The 16,959-nt window shown below is 38.7% G+C and overlaps 2 protein-coding genes across 3 annotated transcripts; one reads left to right on the forward strand and one right to left on the reverse strand.

The window, feature by feature from the left end:
• The first annotated feature begins 8,749 nt into the window (after nucleotides 1-8,749).
• LOC143532831 (uncharacterized) lies at nucleotides 8,750-11,705 on the forward strand. The gene is made up of 6 exons (XM_077027766.1): nucleotides 8,750-9,097; nucleotides 9,891-9,983; nucleotides 10,081-10,314; nucleotides 10,420-10,522; nucleotides 10,927-11,156; nucleotides 11,245-11,705. Exons 1-6 carry the CDS (start codon nucleotides 8,790-8,792, stop codon nucleotides 11,459-11,461), a joined length of 1,185 nt encoding a protein of 394 aa, XP_076883881.1. The 5' UTR covers nucleotides 8,750-8,789; the 3' UTR covers nucleotides 11,462-11,705.
• Nucleotides 11,706-12,442: 737 nt separating this feature from the next.
• On the reverse strand, nucleotides 12,443-15,034 carry LOC143532449 (serine/arginine-rich SC35-like splicing factor SCL30A). Of its 2 annotated transcripts, none has more exons than XM_077027497.1 (6): nucleotides 14,918-15,034; nucleotides 14,026-14,214; nucleotides 13,865-13,942; nucleotides 13,243-13,404; nucleotides 13,010-13,144; nucleotides 12,443-12,917 (listed from the first exon to the last, which is right to left on the reverse strand). In XM_077027497.1, the coding sequence occupies exons 2-6, from the start codon at nucleotides 14,202-14,204 to the stop codon at nucleotides 12,596-12,598; spliced, it is 876 nt and encodes a 291-aa protein (XP_076883612.1). In that variant the 5' UTR covers nucleotides 14,205-14,214; nucleotides 14,918-15,034; the 3' UTR covers nucleotides 12,443-12,595. The 2 variants fall into 2 exon arrangements, with proteins under 2 accessions (XP_076883612.1, XP_076883607.1); XM_077027492.1 differs by having other exon boundaries at nucleotides 14,914-14,996.
• Between the last annotated feature and the right edge of the window lie 1,925 nt (nucleotides 15,035-16,959).

The following is a 16,959-nucleotide window of genomic DNA, read 5'->3' on the forward strand; positions in this document are numbered from 1 at the left end:
ACTTCAGGAAAGTCACACACGATGGGGATTTCAGAAAGTTTCTTCTTTCCTTCATCGGGTTTGACCACATGAGCTAAGAACGCGACACATTTCTTTCGCAAAAGTCTTCGGGCTTCAGAGCATGACATAAGTTTAAGACCGTTAGATGGTTTCTCGCCGTAGATATGAAGATCTTGACCATTTTCCCGAGGAATGCGAATCAACTTCTTGGCGCAGATTACTTCGGCGCGATTTTGCGAGAGCCAGTCCATTCCAATAATCACATCAAAACTTCCAAGAGGCATGGGAATGAGGTCGATTAGAAAATCATGTTCATTAAGGTTAAGCGTGCAATCTTTGATCACGGAGTTTATTAAAATAGTTTCACCATTAGCCAATTCAACTGAAAAGTTTTCGTTTAAGTTTACTCGCGGTCGCGCGAGTTTTTGTTCAAATGCGCGAGAAATAAAACTTCTATCGGCGCCAGTATCAAAAAGTATAGATGCATATTGCCCGTTAAGTAAAAATGTACCATTAACCACGTCATTATTCGCTTGCGCTTGGTGCGCGGTTATATTAAAAGCTCGGCCGCGCGTCACTTGGTTTGAAATTTGGTTAACCGGATTAGCTTGCGTAATTTGTACTTGCAGTCTTGGGCACGCGTTCCGGAAATGACTGGGGTCACCGCAGTTATAGCACGACCTGGGTCGTGGATTAGGGTATGTTGGTTGTGGGTTTATCGGGTAAGTTGGTGGTGTTTGCGCAATTGGGTTGGCGGGAAGGACTCTTCAGTACTCAGCAATGTGACCAATACGGCCACATCGGTTGCATTGTCGACACGGGGTTTGAGTTGGGTGATGAAGTCTACAGGTTGGGCAAAAAGGTTGGTTTCCTGTGTAAGGTTTCTTAGTTGACGGGGCAGGGAGTGCGGGATTGGTCAAGGCATAGTTATGGACTACAGGGGGTGTTGGGTAAGTTGACAGTGGGTTAGGAGCGTGTACTGGAGGTTGGTAGGCGGGTTGCTGGACAACGAGCGGGTTGGTAAGCGCATAGGATTTGCGCCTGCGCTTGAGGTTGTTACGGTTTGAGGGTTCTGGCTTGGTTTCTGTTGGTTCTGGGGCAGTCTTGGTGGGTTTGGTCTTCTCGGTTCCTCGCAGGAACAGGGTTCCTGCCCTGACATGGTTGTCGCTGAGCACAGCGGCCAACTCGATGGCGTCAGAGAGGGTTGCTGGGTTCCTGGCCCATACAGAATCTTGAATTTCCATGGGGAGGCCCCCAAGAAACTTCTCGATGGCTCGGCGGGAAGGAGTAACTAGGTGTGGGACAAGCAAACTAAGTTCGTGGAAGCGCGTCGCGTACTCGCGCGCTTCGCCACTGTACTGCTTCAAGTTCCAAAATTCCTCCTCAAGGCGCTTTATTTCGTTGGGAGGGCATAATTCTCTAGTCAAAAGTTCCTTGAATTCCTCCCAGAGCATGCTAGATGCAGCCTCTGCGCCACGCGCGTGAGCTACTCTGTTCCACCAAGTAAGCGCCCTTGATTCTAGGACACTTGAGGCGTATAAGGTTCGTCGGTCTGGAGGGCATTGGGTATGGAGGAAGGTGTTCTCAATTTTCTCAAGCCATTGGAGCATAACGGTGGCTCCTTCAAGTCCTGTGAATTTCGGAGGGTTACCCGCATTAAAGGATTTAATATTGTATCCGGAGGGGTTGGGATTATTTTGGTTTAAGGCTTGGGCTATCGCGGCGGCCATTTCCTGGGAACGTTGTTGTCTACGTCTGCGCGAGGCTTCTCTCCTCTGATGACGGCGAGATAGCGGAGGCATTCTATAAAAGTTTTAATTTTTGTTAATATCTTGTTATGGGAAATCGTTTTAGCGCAAGTTATATCGTCGTAAAGCTTGTTTCGCGGAGTTAAATGCTATCAAATTTTGAAGTAAAATATGAATTTAAATGCAAACTTAACACAGGTAAAGAATTCGAATTGAAAATCGACAATTCATGTATCACCATGACTTTTCGAATTCTCAATTTAAAATATCGAGTAAATGAGCATTGAAGGTTGACAATTCATGTATCACCATGACTTTTCAAATCTTCAATTTAAAACATAAGGCTAATGGTAATTGAAAATCAACTATTCATGTACCACCATGACTTCTCGGATTTTCAATCCCCACAACAAACGAATATGTAGGTAAAGAAATAGATTGAAATTTAACAAAAATCGAAAGATCGCGAAATAAAACATGAAATCATGCGCTGCATATGCGCAAGCATATTTTATAAATATCGAGTAATTAACAATTAGCGCGCAAACATGAGATATTTCTCATGCGCGAGAAGGGACTCTTAGGTATTCTAGGTCGTTACGTCTAACCACCTATCCTAAAGTCACGGAGCTCTGATACCAATCTGTAACACCCAGACCGATGGCGGATTATACATCGGGGCGCCACGTATTGTTTCATTACTCGCGACACTATTTGGGTGTCAATATTTAATAAATACATTTCATTGCGCACGCGCAGAACATGACATAAAGTAACATAATTCATCTCATAACTTAAAATATTCAAATAACATAATTTGTCTTGTTACATTTTAATCTAAGTCCAAAGAAAAGAAAACATCCTACGTGTCCTTGAGATTCCCAAAAGCAGCTACAGCAAACCTGAACATGTGTTAAAATAAAACGTCAACACTTGCGTGTCGGTGAGAAATCAAGTTTAATAGATATAAATAGATAATAATAAACACTGCGCGCAACATGTGCTTAACTGGGGTTTAACATAGGGTGTAATCAGATTGTGATCAAGCCTTAGATCATAGCTCATAGTTCAATCCGTGCTCCCAATTGAGCACAAAAACGAGAAAACATTCGTGCATGTGTAATAAAACAAGAAAACCGTAAACGATAGGTCTCCCGTGTTCATCTAATGGATCCATGAAAACTTCGGAATAGGCCGTCAAAGCGGTTAATGAGTCACACATACAAATAAACAGCCAAGTAAACGTCCATAACACATGGGGTTTTGCGCACATAAAGTTCATAAACAAGTTTAAGACTCAAGTTGTACGAACACATGAACATCCCAAAACGTTAAAAATAAAAGGGGATTAAGTACGAGATTACTCACCTGAAAAAGGTGTGTTTGCAAGATAATGCAAGAAACAAGCACAAGTTAACCTATAAATAAGAGATTATGGGTTTAACGATTGGTTTTTATGTCTTTAATACATGCAGGTCACTTAAACAAATTAAAACAAAATATATATATTTATATTTACCGAGATTCCGGGCAGGAAAGAAGAGAAGACGGAGGCAAGAGAAGGGCTGAGGATTTTCGGCAGAGAGCAAAGGGAGAAAGGTTTGGGGAGTGTTTAAGTGTAGTGTGTGTAGTGATAACAAGAAAAATAGTTTAATTTATAGGAAAACCCTAGGGAACACAATCCCTAAAAAGGAGGAAAAGATCTTCTCAAATCAGACAAAAGATATTAAAAAGTACAAGAAGCCAAAAGCAAAAGATATCAAAAGATATGCCGGCAGCTGCAGGGGATGGGGAAAAGCTGACAGGTTAAGGGCAAAGCATGGGAGGCGTCAGATAAACACTGTTCAAGGCATGCAAAAGAAGATTTCAAAAGATAATGTCAGTCACTTTTTCTGTCAACCAATAGGATTGGTGCGCATGCTGCGCCGAAAGTGGCTTTTCGGACAGATGTCGGAACTGACCTACAGTGCTCAAACAAAAGATAAGATATCTCAAAAGAATACAGGCTGGCATAAACAGAAGAAAAGACTTAAGGTCTAGCGCGAGAAGATTCGAGCGCACGCGCGAGGGCGAAGACAGACAGAAGACAATTCTTAGCGCGCCGCGGGAAGAACTGAAATCCTTAGCGCGTCGCGGGAAGAACTACCATTCTTAGCGCGTCGCGGGAAGAACTACAAATCCTTAGCGCGTCGCGGGAAGAACTACCATTCTTAGCGCGCTGCGAGAAGAACTACAATTCTTAGCGCGCTGCGAGAACAGTTCGCCACGCGTATCGCAGGAACCGCTGGTCTTCGCGCGGGCTTCCTTGTAAGGAGCCTGGCGCGTGGAGCTGCGCAGACAACCTTAGGCGGGAAGAACCAAAGGACAAGCAAAGAGTTAAGAGAAAAAGGGGTTCAGACTCAAGGGTTAAACAGAGGGGCGGGACGGCGACAAGAGAGAAAAGAGGCGGGACGGCGACAAGAGAGAAAAGAGGCGGGACGGCGACAAGAGAGAGAAAGAGGCGGGACGGCGACAAGAGAGAAAAGAGGCGGGACGGCGACAAGGAAATAGTAATATAAAAATATATATATATAATTATTTAAATGTTAAATTTACAAAGATTAATAAACAAATTTTAAATCATAAAAAGAATCGGATTCGAAAACGGGTACCTGGGTCGGGTCGGATTGGGCAGATGTCACAGGATCGTCTCGGGGAAATCCGCGATCGCAGGCGGGTACGTGGAAGCCGTTGAAGGAATTACACATAATTCTTTCAACGGCTTCCCGCAAAGCTCTCGGTTTCTAGCGAAATAACTCTCACTTTGGTTAAACAACATGCCGGATTCCGGGATTGCTCCGGTGAGATTATTATAAGCATTCGCCGGAATCTTGTTCGAAAATCCCGCCGGGATCCCGCCGGAAATATTATTATGTGAAACATTAAAGTACTCTATACCACCGCCGGAGCCATATAAACAATTTCAATCGGATCACCTCGCTTAAACTTCATTCTTCAAGATGAGATCACCCAAATTTTAGTTGGTTTATGAGAAATGAAATAAAACGAATATGATCAACATGAAATTTAGTGGTAATAAGTAATTTTTGAAGAAAAGTTTAAATTCCTATGAAATTCATCTAGGCAATTGAATTGTAATCAAAATTCGTCTCCGAAGTTGAAATTCATTTGAAATTCATCTTTGGATTTGTGAAACTTTTTTGAAAAACTCAAAAATCAACTTTTTTGAAAAACTCACGTTGGAGACAAAAACAACTTGAAACATCATGTTAAAGTTGGTTTTCATCAAGTTAGATTTGATGTGAAAACAAACGTGTAAGACAGATTTCAGATGAAAAGTCACGTGGTAGGTGAGAATGCTTGACACATGGCTATTTATGATTGGTCCACGAAAACTCACGGGAAAATCCCAATGTCACGTTAAAGTTGGATTTCGAGGGTTATTTTTATAAAACAAAATCTCACAGACTATTTGTGTGTTTCTCTCTCTTCAAAAGGGCTATTTAGGTAATTTTCCCTTTTCACAATCTTGAATCACAATCATTACCTTCACATTAGTGGAGTTTGCTACATATGTAGTTCGTGAGTTGTCAGAAGGGTTCATGTATAGGCTTTGGAGCCTGATGTGGATGCGTAAGTAGGGATGAGAAAATTTGGTATCGTTACCAAATATTTGAGTTTCGGGATCGATACGGTACGGTACCGGTATTTCCTGAAATTTTACCTTCGGTGCCAGTACCGTACCGGTACCAAGAATTCGAGATTTTCTGGATCGGTATTTTCGGTACCACTACCGGTCGGTACCGAACTCATTCCTAACTGTAAGAGCATCACCAATAAAGTGATCTAACGGGTGTTTTTGTGTTCCATATGACACTTGCTCCACCAATCATATGTTTTATCTTTCATGCCCTACACTATACACGTAAAATTATCATTTTTCTCTTCTTTCTTCTTTCTCGTAGTCACTCTCACCTTCACATCACTCCATCTCTCCTTCACCCCCACTCTCTCACTATTCTAAAAATACCCAAAAACTTCGTATTGGTAATGCTCTAAAGCATATTGGTTTTTCGGTTTTTCTTTCCATCCTCTGTTGAGGTCTCTCCAGCATGGTGTCATCCTTCTTCGCTGTCGTTGGTTCTACTTCTCTATGTTTTCGGTTTTTCATGGAATAAACCCTAACCAAATAACACTAGAAGTTGATTTGGGTACAATGAGCCGTGATTTCCAAATTTATGTTGATCAAATCTTATGCGAATTGTTATTTGAGGCTTCTCATGTGTTTGACCTAAATTCGCATGTATGGGTCTCCCCAAACCTGGATTGTCCTTAAATGGGTTATAACATCTTGTATTTGTGAAACTTTTTTATAATCAAACAATAATTTTCGTGGCCCATGGTCTCACCAAACCCAAATAGCCACTAAACGGGTTATAACATCTCATTTATTTGTGAAACTGTTTTATCATCAAACCCTAATTTATTTTGTCTTCTTTACATATTCTCGGTCGCTGGTTAATTCTCTCCATCACCGGTTAACTTCTGATTACCACCCACCATCGGCAACCTTCGCTCTCATATATCAACCACCATCGTTACTTGCATCAACCGACCCTTTTTCATAAGACAAATATTTGTGTCATGTTTGTTCTTTTAAAAAAACCAACATGTGCGTGTTCATATAAGTTCGTTTGTTAAAAATCTAAAAGAATCCTACAAATCTCAATTGAAAGAGTTCAAACGTTAAAGAAAAATTTAATATGTATGTATTAAATCATAATAAAATCACGTTAAAAAATAAAACAAATTTTTTTAACAAATTATTACAAAATACGAAGTGTAAAATTAAAAAAACTTAAATAATCCCAATAGCATAAGAGACTCAAACTAGTTAATATAATAATTAAATACTAATTACCCAAAAGCAAGTATCAATGCGTGCAACTGAAGATATCATCCTACATTATTTTGACATATCAATCATTTTGTTAGTTGTTACCTTTATCATCACAAACTTTTACTTTATACTAGATTTTAATTTGAAATCATTTGTTTTTAAAATCTAGCACTTTTTGAATGTACACTTTTAAGAAGCTATTTTTCAAAATTAAAATATTATTTATAATATGATATTGGTATGATATTGATGAGGCACCTGCGTTTTATCACCACCGGTTGATGTCATGTATTTCTAGGACGTTGGGCTTTGCATGTGCATATACCGTTTTTTTGAATATAACATTATAAAGCGACTTATTTTCTATAGTTGTGTAAAAACATTCGAACATTATATAGAGATTTTGGAAGCCATAACCGCTTATACTCATGATACTAGGTATATCATCTCTACTATATATAATACACCAAACAAGGGCAAATTAAGACACTAGGATTTTAAGTAATTTACAACTTGTAATGCATATGTTACATCCCATAAAGCTTTTAAGATAAGAGCAAATTTGTCAATTACAAAATATGCTTAAAAATAATTACAATATTTCCCCCTTTACTTACATTTATAAAATAGTTTAAACTTTGGTCCATCATCTTTACTCATATATTCTTTTTACTTTCATTTTTAAACCAACTTTCCACCAACGATTATTAACGGCCATAACTTTTTCGTACGTTAATATTTAAAAAAAAAACTACACCATAAAAATTAGCATTCTATTTTCTTTAATTTGAGTATGGTATTGTTATATTTTATTTTAATATAAAATTTTAACATGTAACCTATATGTGTTTTCTTAATTCGGTTTTGACGGTTTTTAAGTTAAACCATGAGCCAAACAGCCAGTACCATTTTTTTTCGTTAAAGACTGAAACACACCGTTGAAATTTGATCTGAAACGTTACTAACGCTTCGGTTTCACGGATGAAGCTTTAATTATAAATTTATCGTCCGGTCAGATTTTATATGGCCGGTTTGGGTATAAACTGCAGACTAACTGTTTGCTAAGGTTTAAAAGTTTAGAAACCCCATTACCAAAAGTTAAAGAAAAACCAGCCATGAAACCAAACCGATGATTGGTAATTTTAACGGTTTCAAGGTTTCAAACTAACCATGAACATCTATAACTGTTACGTGATTATTAGGGATTTAGTGTTACCCGCTGCATCGTGCGGGCACCCATCTAGTATTATAGAGTGTCTGTACACATGTTGTGATGTAAATAGCATATCTTTTTACGCCATTATCTATGTAAATGAATACTTTCACCGTCTGTATTTGTTTTAGCCATTTGGTTAGTGCTTTTGTCAGGGGTGTGTACATCACTATGTGTTCAGATCACCAAAAGGGTAAGTGTTGAAGTCATTGCAATATGCAAGTCGTATGTTTTTAGTTAGGTGTCAATAAAACTATAATATTATATATTATTAAAATGATATTCTAGTACATCAAAAGTTAAGATTAGAGAAGAATGGTGAGATGACTTACAAGATAGATAGAGAGTACAGTTATAAGAATTTTAGAAAAACTAACAAATTTACTTAAAACACATGATGGTCGTATATAAACTTTTTAATTCAAGTGACCGTATTATTAACCGATGAAATTGATTTGAGTTGTCCATAACTAAGCAAGCTCGGTCAATTCGGCTAATATTAGTCCAAACAGTTCACTTCACGTTTGGTTTAACAGTTTAACCGTCCACTCCAACTTAAAGGATGTTTGATAGCCTCTTAACAATCATTAAGAGACTACCTCTTAATGGTTAATAGATAACTTTAAGTCTGAATGATTAAGAGGCTATCTCTTAATGATTACCCCTTAAACATTCATATTTAAGGTTATCTCTTAACCATCAAGAGGTTATTAATCATTAAGTGTTAGCCTCTTAATGACTGTTAAGAGGCTACCAAACAACTCATTAAAAACTTAAACTCGTCATGTAAAACAAGCCGTTAAACCAGAACCCACCCGACCCGACTTGTTTATTATCCTTTCTTTCTAATATCCCTTTCTTTAAAATATAAACCCACCCACCTATTATTATTATTATTATTACCTGTTTCATCATCAAAGCACCAACAATGGCGATCTTGAAACCCTCAAGAACTAAACCCAAATCATCCAGATCTCCAGTTTACTTACTACTCACACTTACCATCTCATTAATTGTCATTATCTACCTCATTTCGTCGCTAATCTCAACCGCTGGATCAAACCCACTTCAAACCCCCATTTTGCATTTGAACAATAACCCCAAAGAATTAGACAGGTTTCTGTATTGGGGAAATCGAATCGACTGTCCCGGAAAACATTGCGAGTCATGCGAAGGACTCGGCCATCAGGAATCCAGTCTCCGCTGTGCCCTCGAAGAAGCAATTGTTCTTAACAGGTAATTTTAAGTTCATTTGTTTGATTACTAAGAAAAGTTTGATAATTTGGTTCTGTATCGCAGTTAGTAATGAGATTGGTACCAATTTGAACTAAACTGAGCACCGAATACTGTACCAAATGTAGTGGTTTGATACTGCTACCGGAAATACAGATACCGGATGGGAACCGAACTGAGTACCCAAGTTTTTTTTTTTTATTTTAACTAATCTACTTTGATGGGATTATTTTCATTCGTAACCAAGTGTAATCAAGAGACCAAAAATCGTATCATATTCATTCGTAACTAAGAAACCGAATGTCCCGAAAATGGTATCGGTTTCTGTAGAAAAACAAGAAAGAACGGTACAAAACTCTACATTTTCAATTGGTACCAATATTGAAATAACAAAAAATATTTCTGTACCTATACCGAGTTTGAGAAAAGTGGGTCCCAAACACCATACTGTTTACTTCCCGTCAGCTAAACGGATTACTTCGACCGGTGAGAGGTATGGCCTGCTGGGGACACCCAAGGAATTATGTAGGTGAACACGAGTCTTGATTCAGCCTTATACGGAAAAAAGGGTTATAGCTTCAGCTGTTGAAAGGAAAGCCCGGCCATCAAGTATGTATAGTTCTTGTTCGGTTTGGTACCGGTATAGGTTAGGTATAGCTATGGTACTAGTATTCGGGAAAAAAAAATATTATCTGTAATCATAATTAGTTTGATAGACAGAAAGAGAAAGACCTAGATCAGATGAAACCTTAATTTGCTTGAATTTTAACAAAATCAATGCAATTTGTTTTTGCAGGACATTTGTGATGCCTTCTAGGATGTGTATAAATCCAATACATAATAATAAAGGAATTCTGCATCATTCAGATAATGTTAGTTCAGAACAAAGGTCAGTTCTTTACTTCTTTTAGCTTTCTTATTAACTTCAATCCATCAAGTTTTTGCAATGAATATTAATATAATATACAAAATTACTGTTAGTTCAGGTGGGCTGCAAGTTCTTGTGCCATGGACTCATTGTATGATTTGGATCTTATATCCAACACGGTACCGGTAATTTTGGATAATTCGAAGAAATGGTTCCAAGTTATGTCAACAAGTATGAAACTGGGATCTAGAGGAGTTGCTCATGTGGAAGGAGTTAGTCGGGCTGAACTTAAAGAAAAAAGTCAATATTCCAAGATTCTGCTTATTAATAGAACTGCAAACCATCTATCATGGTAATAATTAAAAAACTCCAAAATAGTTTATGTTTAGTTTAGGTGTCTTTTGGATTTATTATTATGTTGTGTTGTGTGTAGGTATTAATCACCATAATAATTCAGGTTTATGGAATGTAAGGACCGGAATAACCGTTCTGCTGTGTTGTTACTGCATTCATATCTACCTACAATGGCTGCCAAAAAGCTTAGAGATGCAGCCGATAAGGTAAGTGTTGAGTGATTTATTATGCCGACTCGTTTGTTACTAGGCTTGTAAACGAACCTAACGTTCAGTGAACTGTTTGACGAGAAGCTTGTTTATGTTCGTTTATTTAATAAACGAGCGAACATGAATCGAATTTTTTTGTTCATTTAATTAAGCAGACGAACATGAGCACGTGTTTGTTCGTTCATTATTGTTCGTGAACGTTTGTTTATGTTCGATCATTTATGTTTGTTTGGAATCTTAACGAGCGAACATAAACAAGAAAACTCGTTCACTTAATTGTTCGTGTTCGTGGTCGGTTAAAGTTAAATGAACAAACACAAACATGCGCTGGTCGTGTTCGGTTCGTTTACATGCCTATTTGTTCCCAGAGTATCTGATCAGATTTGTTTTAACGAGTCCAGATTATGTCACTTCTTGGTGATTATGATGCTATTCATGTCCGTCGAGGTGATATCTTAAAAACACGAAAAGACCGGTTTGGTGTTGCGAGGACCCTTCATCCTCATCTTGACCGAGACACGCGTCCTCAGTTTATTCTTTGTAGAATTGCAAAGTGGGTACCGCGTGGACGGACATTATTTATCGCATCTAATGAGAAGACACCAAATTTCTTTTCTCCTCTTTCTGTGAGGTAACTTGTTAAAACTTACAGTTATATAAAACATTTGCATCCATTTATTTCATTATATATGAAATACGATTTTTGATGTATAATGCAGGTACAAACTGGCTTATTCGTCAAATTATAGCGGGATATTAGACCCGGTAGTTGAAAATAACTACCAGTTGTTTATGATAGAAAGGCTTATTCTGCGTGGGGCAAAGACGTATATTAAAACATATAAGGAGACCGATGAGGATCTAAGTCTCACTGATGACCCGAAAAAGAACACGAAGATATGGCAAGAGCCCGTTTATACAAAAGACGGCTGCTGAGGTGGTTTCATGTTTGGGTTTTTTTCTTCTTTCTTGTTATCCATTGTAAACCGGCTGTTGCGGACTGTTGGATCGAGTGCTTAAATATTCTTGTATATTTCTTCGTTTAGAATATGTACACGAGTACTTGTGGGTTTGTTTACATAGAAATTAGATTTGGTGTGTAGTTTTGGAAGGATTATTTAACGCAAATACTCTTTTACTATAGTGTTATAGTTTGCTCAGTTAGCCTATGTATTCTTGAACCTAAATGCATTTAATAGGCCAAATTCAGCAGTTTTGTCTGAAGATTTCTGTGTGTTTTTTTTGGATGATTTATAATTTTATAATAATATACTTTCTTTCGTTTCATGTTTTATCTGAATGTTTTCTAAAAACTCACTCAAGCTAGAAACTAAAGAATCAGATACTAGAATATCACCAAAACGAACCCTAGTAAGTCAAAACGAGCCTAGTTAAGCTTATAGGCATGGACTATTTGTTCAAACAGGCATAAAGCAATGTCAACAATTGTTTTAATACTCGGGTTTTACCTCTTAGTTGGATGTATAGCATCAAAACAACAAGAGTTATTGATTAGTAAATGTAGCTAGTGCGCATAGTCGCATGTCAAAAAATATACAATAAACTAAAGCAGTTCAAAAAGCTCATGGATCGAAAAAGTTCGCTAGATATGGCTTAGTTCGAAACTGAGCTGAGCCGGATCAGCTCATTTTGAATCATGTTATTTTACTTTAAATACTTATATGTTGAAAGTATTTTGTATTCATATGAACTCATTATGAACTCGACTTGTATTCAGCTGAAACTTATTTAATTTATTTTTTTAATACCAAATCAAATCAATACAAGCCGAGACACCTCGGTTTAAAACCAAGCCACGCTTGAGTTTAAACTTTCATCCTGGTTTTAAACCGAGCCTGAGATTACCTTGGCTTAGATCAGCTCGCGAACAGCCTTACAATAAACAAAACATTCATCTAAAGAAAGGATGAGCGTTTTAATATAAAATACCAGAAATCAAAACATTCATAGAGTACATCACAGGAGTACTATAACAATTGTCCAGCAACATCAATGTCTCCAAATAACAGTCACATACCACAAAGCCTATCACACTCCAACACGCCAAACTCATGGGCTAGGAGAAACATCCCTTTCCGGTTCACCCCGAGAGCAACCACGCCCGTCAGGGCTACCACTATGGCTCCGGCTCCGGCTCCGGCTCCGGCTCCGGCTCCGGCTAACATCCCTTGGTGCCCGCCTCTCCCTAGCCGGACTACGGTCCCTCGGCTCCCTTTCAGGACTACGGCTTTGACCCCTTGACCCTTTGTAAGGCGGAGGAGACCTGCTTCGGCTCCTTGACCCACCATCATAAGGTGGGGACAGCTCTCTAACTGGAGACCGTGAAACCAACCTTTCTCGGCTATGTCTTTTTTCCTCAGGCGAAATAGACCTAACCACAAAAACCAGCAAAAGAGTTACAAATAATAATTTAAAGTTTAAAATATGTAATAAAATATGCTAGATTTGATTATTGTAGCATACCTCGCGTGCTGCCTTCTCTTTGGTGGAGGAGAGTACTCGCGGCTGTGAGATCGTGATCGAGTGTACCGCGGTGGCGGTGAGCGGGAGTAGCGAGGTGGCGATCGCCTGCGGTCATTAAACCTACCACCACCGCCCCTGTGACAATATACAGTTATACACATCATCAAAACCACATATTCATTGAAACAATATTATCATGTTGATATATGAATTTAACAAGTCAATAAGCATACCTTCGTTCCCTACTTCGCATGTCAGTTGGCTTCTTGCGGTTTTCCTCAGCAAACACAACAGTCATCTGTCGGCCTAAAAAGACCTGACCGTCCATCTGGTATTTTGCTTCAGCAGCATCAGCAGGATCAAGAAACTGAACAAAACCGAACCCTCTCGGCTCCCTGCAAAAGATTTAAAAACTTGGATTACAAATTTGTTACTTTAAAAACAAATCATTGAAATAATTAAGTTTTAGTGTATCTGAAAAGGTCATCATCACAAGGAGATAAAGCAAGCACATGGCTGCTGACCTTGCAAAATGTGAATATAAATATGACTTGAAATTCTTCAAGACTTGAGAAATCTTGATATATTTCCTTCTCATCTTTAACCCATCTCGAACAAAACTCTAACTCTACTTGATTGGTACTTGTTATAACTGGAATATTATAGAGGCCTTAAAACTTGACCGATGTCTCTTCAAAACGTTTTACCTCACTTCAATGTTGCATCTCAACAACTCAAGACAGCAATCAGATGTTTTTAAAGTTTTTAGTGTGTCGAAAAGGCGTAAAGTAAAGTTTTTTAGTGTCAAAAAGGCGAGATATAAAGATCGTGAACGTGCGAATTATGCCAGCTCACCCGCTATAATAATCTCTTGGCAGATAGATATCCTTTAAAGGACCAAATTGTCCAAATGGCCTCCTGAGGTCTTCAGGGCTGCAAACATCAGTCATTCGTTAAATAACAGAACATCTTATTATAATTTATAAGTAAATGAAATAGATGGAGTAAGAACAAACCGGCAATCATGACGAAGATTGCGAACAAGAAGACTGGTTGGAAGATCTCTTTCACGACCACGGCTACCGCGGCCACCACCATAACCGCCACCGCCATAGCGGCCTCTAGGACTAGGGCTTCTTCCCCTTCTACCATGACCACCCCTAGGCGGTGAAGGCGAGTAGCTTTTTCCGCCCATTTACTAAACCCTGTTCAACAATAAAGAAAACATAACAAAACAAGTATCAGTAAACAAAAAGATGAATGTGTCACGCAAACAAGGTAAGTCAACAGAATTAAACGTGTATTATGGAAAAAAAAAATAATAAATTTACATGCTTTTGTCAACTAATTCACACATTAACACATGAATGGCGGTGTAGGCGAAACTCGAAAGAGACGACAATTTTACACTTCTTTCTTTGCATTTCCAGCATCAAAATCCACAAACAAGTAAACGTATTACCAAAAATCCCAATTTTCCACAAATCTTGATACTAGTACCGATTGGGAAATACCTATACCAAACCGGTACTGCACCAATCCCAAAACTTCAAAAAGTCTGGTACCCGCTTGCTCATCCCTAGTAAGTTAAGAAGAGTGCAAGTTACCTATTAACATCCTATCTAAAACCCTACCTACATCTTTAGTGATAAAAAAAATAGCTAAATATTTGATCTTAACTTTAGATGTAAAATGCCTAAAATCCAATCTTCTTATCCTTAACTACAGTCACTGAACTAAAGTTCACAAAGATGAAACTTGTGTGTATAATATAATATAATATAATACAATTCACCAGGTGGGTTCCAGTATATAGGTCTGTCTAAAAGCTTAATTATATGCAGAAAACACATAATAAAGAGTGAGATTGATTTGAAAGGAAAAAAAGATTACAAAGAACATACATACCTGCAAAAAGGATCTTGAAGTTGACCGAGAGATGTTATTGACGGCGGGTGTAAGAACAACAACCATACAATATAAGCTGCTCTGGTTTTATTATCTTCGTACTAGGGCAAAGCTTCGTCTAACGCGTATGCAAGTATTACATGAATAGCCCTTTAAGTAATTAAAATCTTCACTTTTTACCTTCTTTTTTTAAAGCCTTTTAAGTTAGCGACCACATTTTTATTTTATTTTATTTACCAGTTTATTTACTAAACTAGTTCAGAATTTTGTTAACTCTTGTTTTTCTTTAATGACTGACCAACGAATAAAGTCTGGCTACCTGGGGCATCCCAGTGGCAAAAAACAACCCTCATACGCTCACATTCGCATACATGCATCACGAAGGTTGAAGAAACACTGATCTACTCCTCTTGACGGGTCTTAGATCCAATGAGTCTACAGGGTAAGATATGGATAACAACCAGTACGATAAAAGCCCAATTCCCTGAAGTCAAGTGACCGGAACCTGCAAAACAGACACCGTGAGCTCGTTACGGGAAGGACAGGAGGGGGTCTTCCCGTAACCACCCTCCGGCGTGAGAATAAGTACAATTCCGACGAAGATAAAGTACTTAAGTAAATGGTAAGAGTACAGTGAGAGTGAATATGAATACCTCATGGTGACTGAGAAGGTATTTATAGCCGAAGGGTGTGAGAAGATGATTGGGCCAGCTGTCCTTTTCAGAAGATTCTCTCGTAACCACCTGGACACGTGTCCTCATATGATAGGTTTAATTATACGTTGCATGTGCATGTATAAAAACCTAGACACATGTCTACACGGGATAGGATGCTAAACAATCCTGGCCATGTGCACGATTATAACGGCTTTGCCAGGTGTCCCTTATTTATTGGGAGAAAGATCACGAACTTCCCAATAAAGCATCTTGGTAAATCTTCTAGAAGGCAATTGGTTACTGACAGCTGTCTCGGGGCATTACCTCTTGGTCATTTATGCGGATGAATATTCCGTCTTGCGGATGACTCTTGAGGGTGCTAGGATGCTTGCGCATGTGTCATTAGGATGTTTCTTCCTTAGATGGTTAAGCGGGTGATCCATATGTCCCAAGGGAGTTTTATGAGGGGCCCTCCACTGACCCGCGGGTAGTACTTAAGGGTATTTGGGCCTTTTTAATACCCTACCTCTATAAGTCCCCCAGTCCAGTGTTTCTTCTGCGTGAAGTACTTTATGCGGGTAAAATTTTGGACTTAATGTGTATTTGGGGGTTTTTTATTCTGCAAGTTGATAAGAAATATCTTTTGTTGCTATGGATAATCATGAAAAAAAAGACAAGTTGGCCACTCGCAGGCGCGTGGGCAGGTGATAAGACGTGTATGCCAGCTGTCACTGTACTCGACTGTACAACTTTTTTCCTTTTTCGAATTTCCCGCGTGACGTGGCGACTGTTTATTAGGCGATTTTTTCTCTCTCCACTGTTCCTATCCCATCGCATTAATTGCGATGAGTATAAATAGGGGAAGTTAACTTTCTTTCGAAGTTTTATCGCCTTTGATTTCTGATTATCATCTTGTTTTTTCTTTCTGAACCTTCGACTTGACCACTCAATCTTTCTTATAACCGCTCATTATTTCACCAGATCTTACTGTAATGACGATTGTTCAGTCTGAGATTGATGAAGTAGAGATTCAATGGGATTAATCTGATTACCAGAAGCTGCTTGATACTTATTGTATTCCACCGGAGTGGGAACCGGAATTTCCCTCTCCTGGTTCTATAGCCAGCCTGCCGCCGCCGGGCAAAATGGCTGTATATTCTGACTTCTTCGTTTATGGGAATTTCCGTTTTCCCATGACAAAATTTTTCATGAAGGTATTGAGTGGGTATGGGGTACATTTATCCCAGTTGCATCCTCGTGCCGTTATGCGAATTCGTCACTTCAAATTCGTGTGTACGAAACGTGAGATGATACCCCGCCTTGATCAATTTGTTGTTTTTTACCGAATGGTTAATCGAGGTGGGTGGTTTACTTGTCAAGCGATAG

Source organism: Bidens hawaiensis, unplaced genomic scaffold (assembly GCF_021521415.1).
Source record: "Bidens hawaiensis isolate Kalapana, Puna unplaced genomic scaffold, B.hawaiensis_p1.1 tig00000702_1, whole genome shotgun sequence".
NCBI lineage: Eukaryota > Viridiplantae > Streptophyta > Magnoliopsida > Asterales > Asteraceae > Bidens > Bidens hawaiensis.

Excerpts from the sequence above, each read along its gene's own strand:
- LOC143532831 (XM_077027766.1), top strand. The coding sequence starts at position 8,790 with ATGGCGATCTTGAAACCCTCAAGAACTAAACCCAAATCATCCAGATCT. Across the intron at positions 9,098-9,890 it reads GAAGCAATTGTTCTTAACAG|GACATTTGTGATGCCTTCTA; the intron begins GTAATTTTAAGT and ends TTGTTTTTGCAG. Across the intron at positions 11,157-11,244 it reads TTTTCTCCTCTTTCTGTGAG|GTACAAACTGGCTTATTCGT; the intron begins GTAACTTGTTAA and ends TGTATAATGCAG.
- LOC143532449 (XM_077027497.1), bottom strand. The coding sequence starts at position 14,204 with ATGGGCGGAAAAAGCTACTCGCCTTCACCGCCTAGGGGTGGTCATGGT. Across the intron at positions 13,405-13,864 it reads CCAAGAGATTATTATAGCGG|GGAGCCGAGAGGGTTCGGTT; the intron begins GTGAGCTGGCAT and ends AATCTTTTGCAG. Across the intron at positions 13,145-13,242 it reads ATGCGAAGTAGGGAACGAAG|GGGCGGTGGTGGTAGGTTTA; the intron begins GTATGCTTATTG and ends ATATTGTCACAG.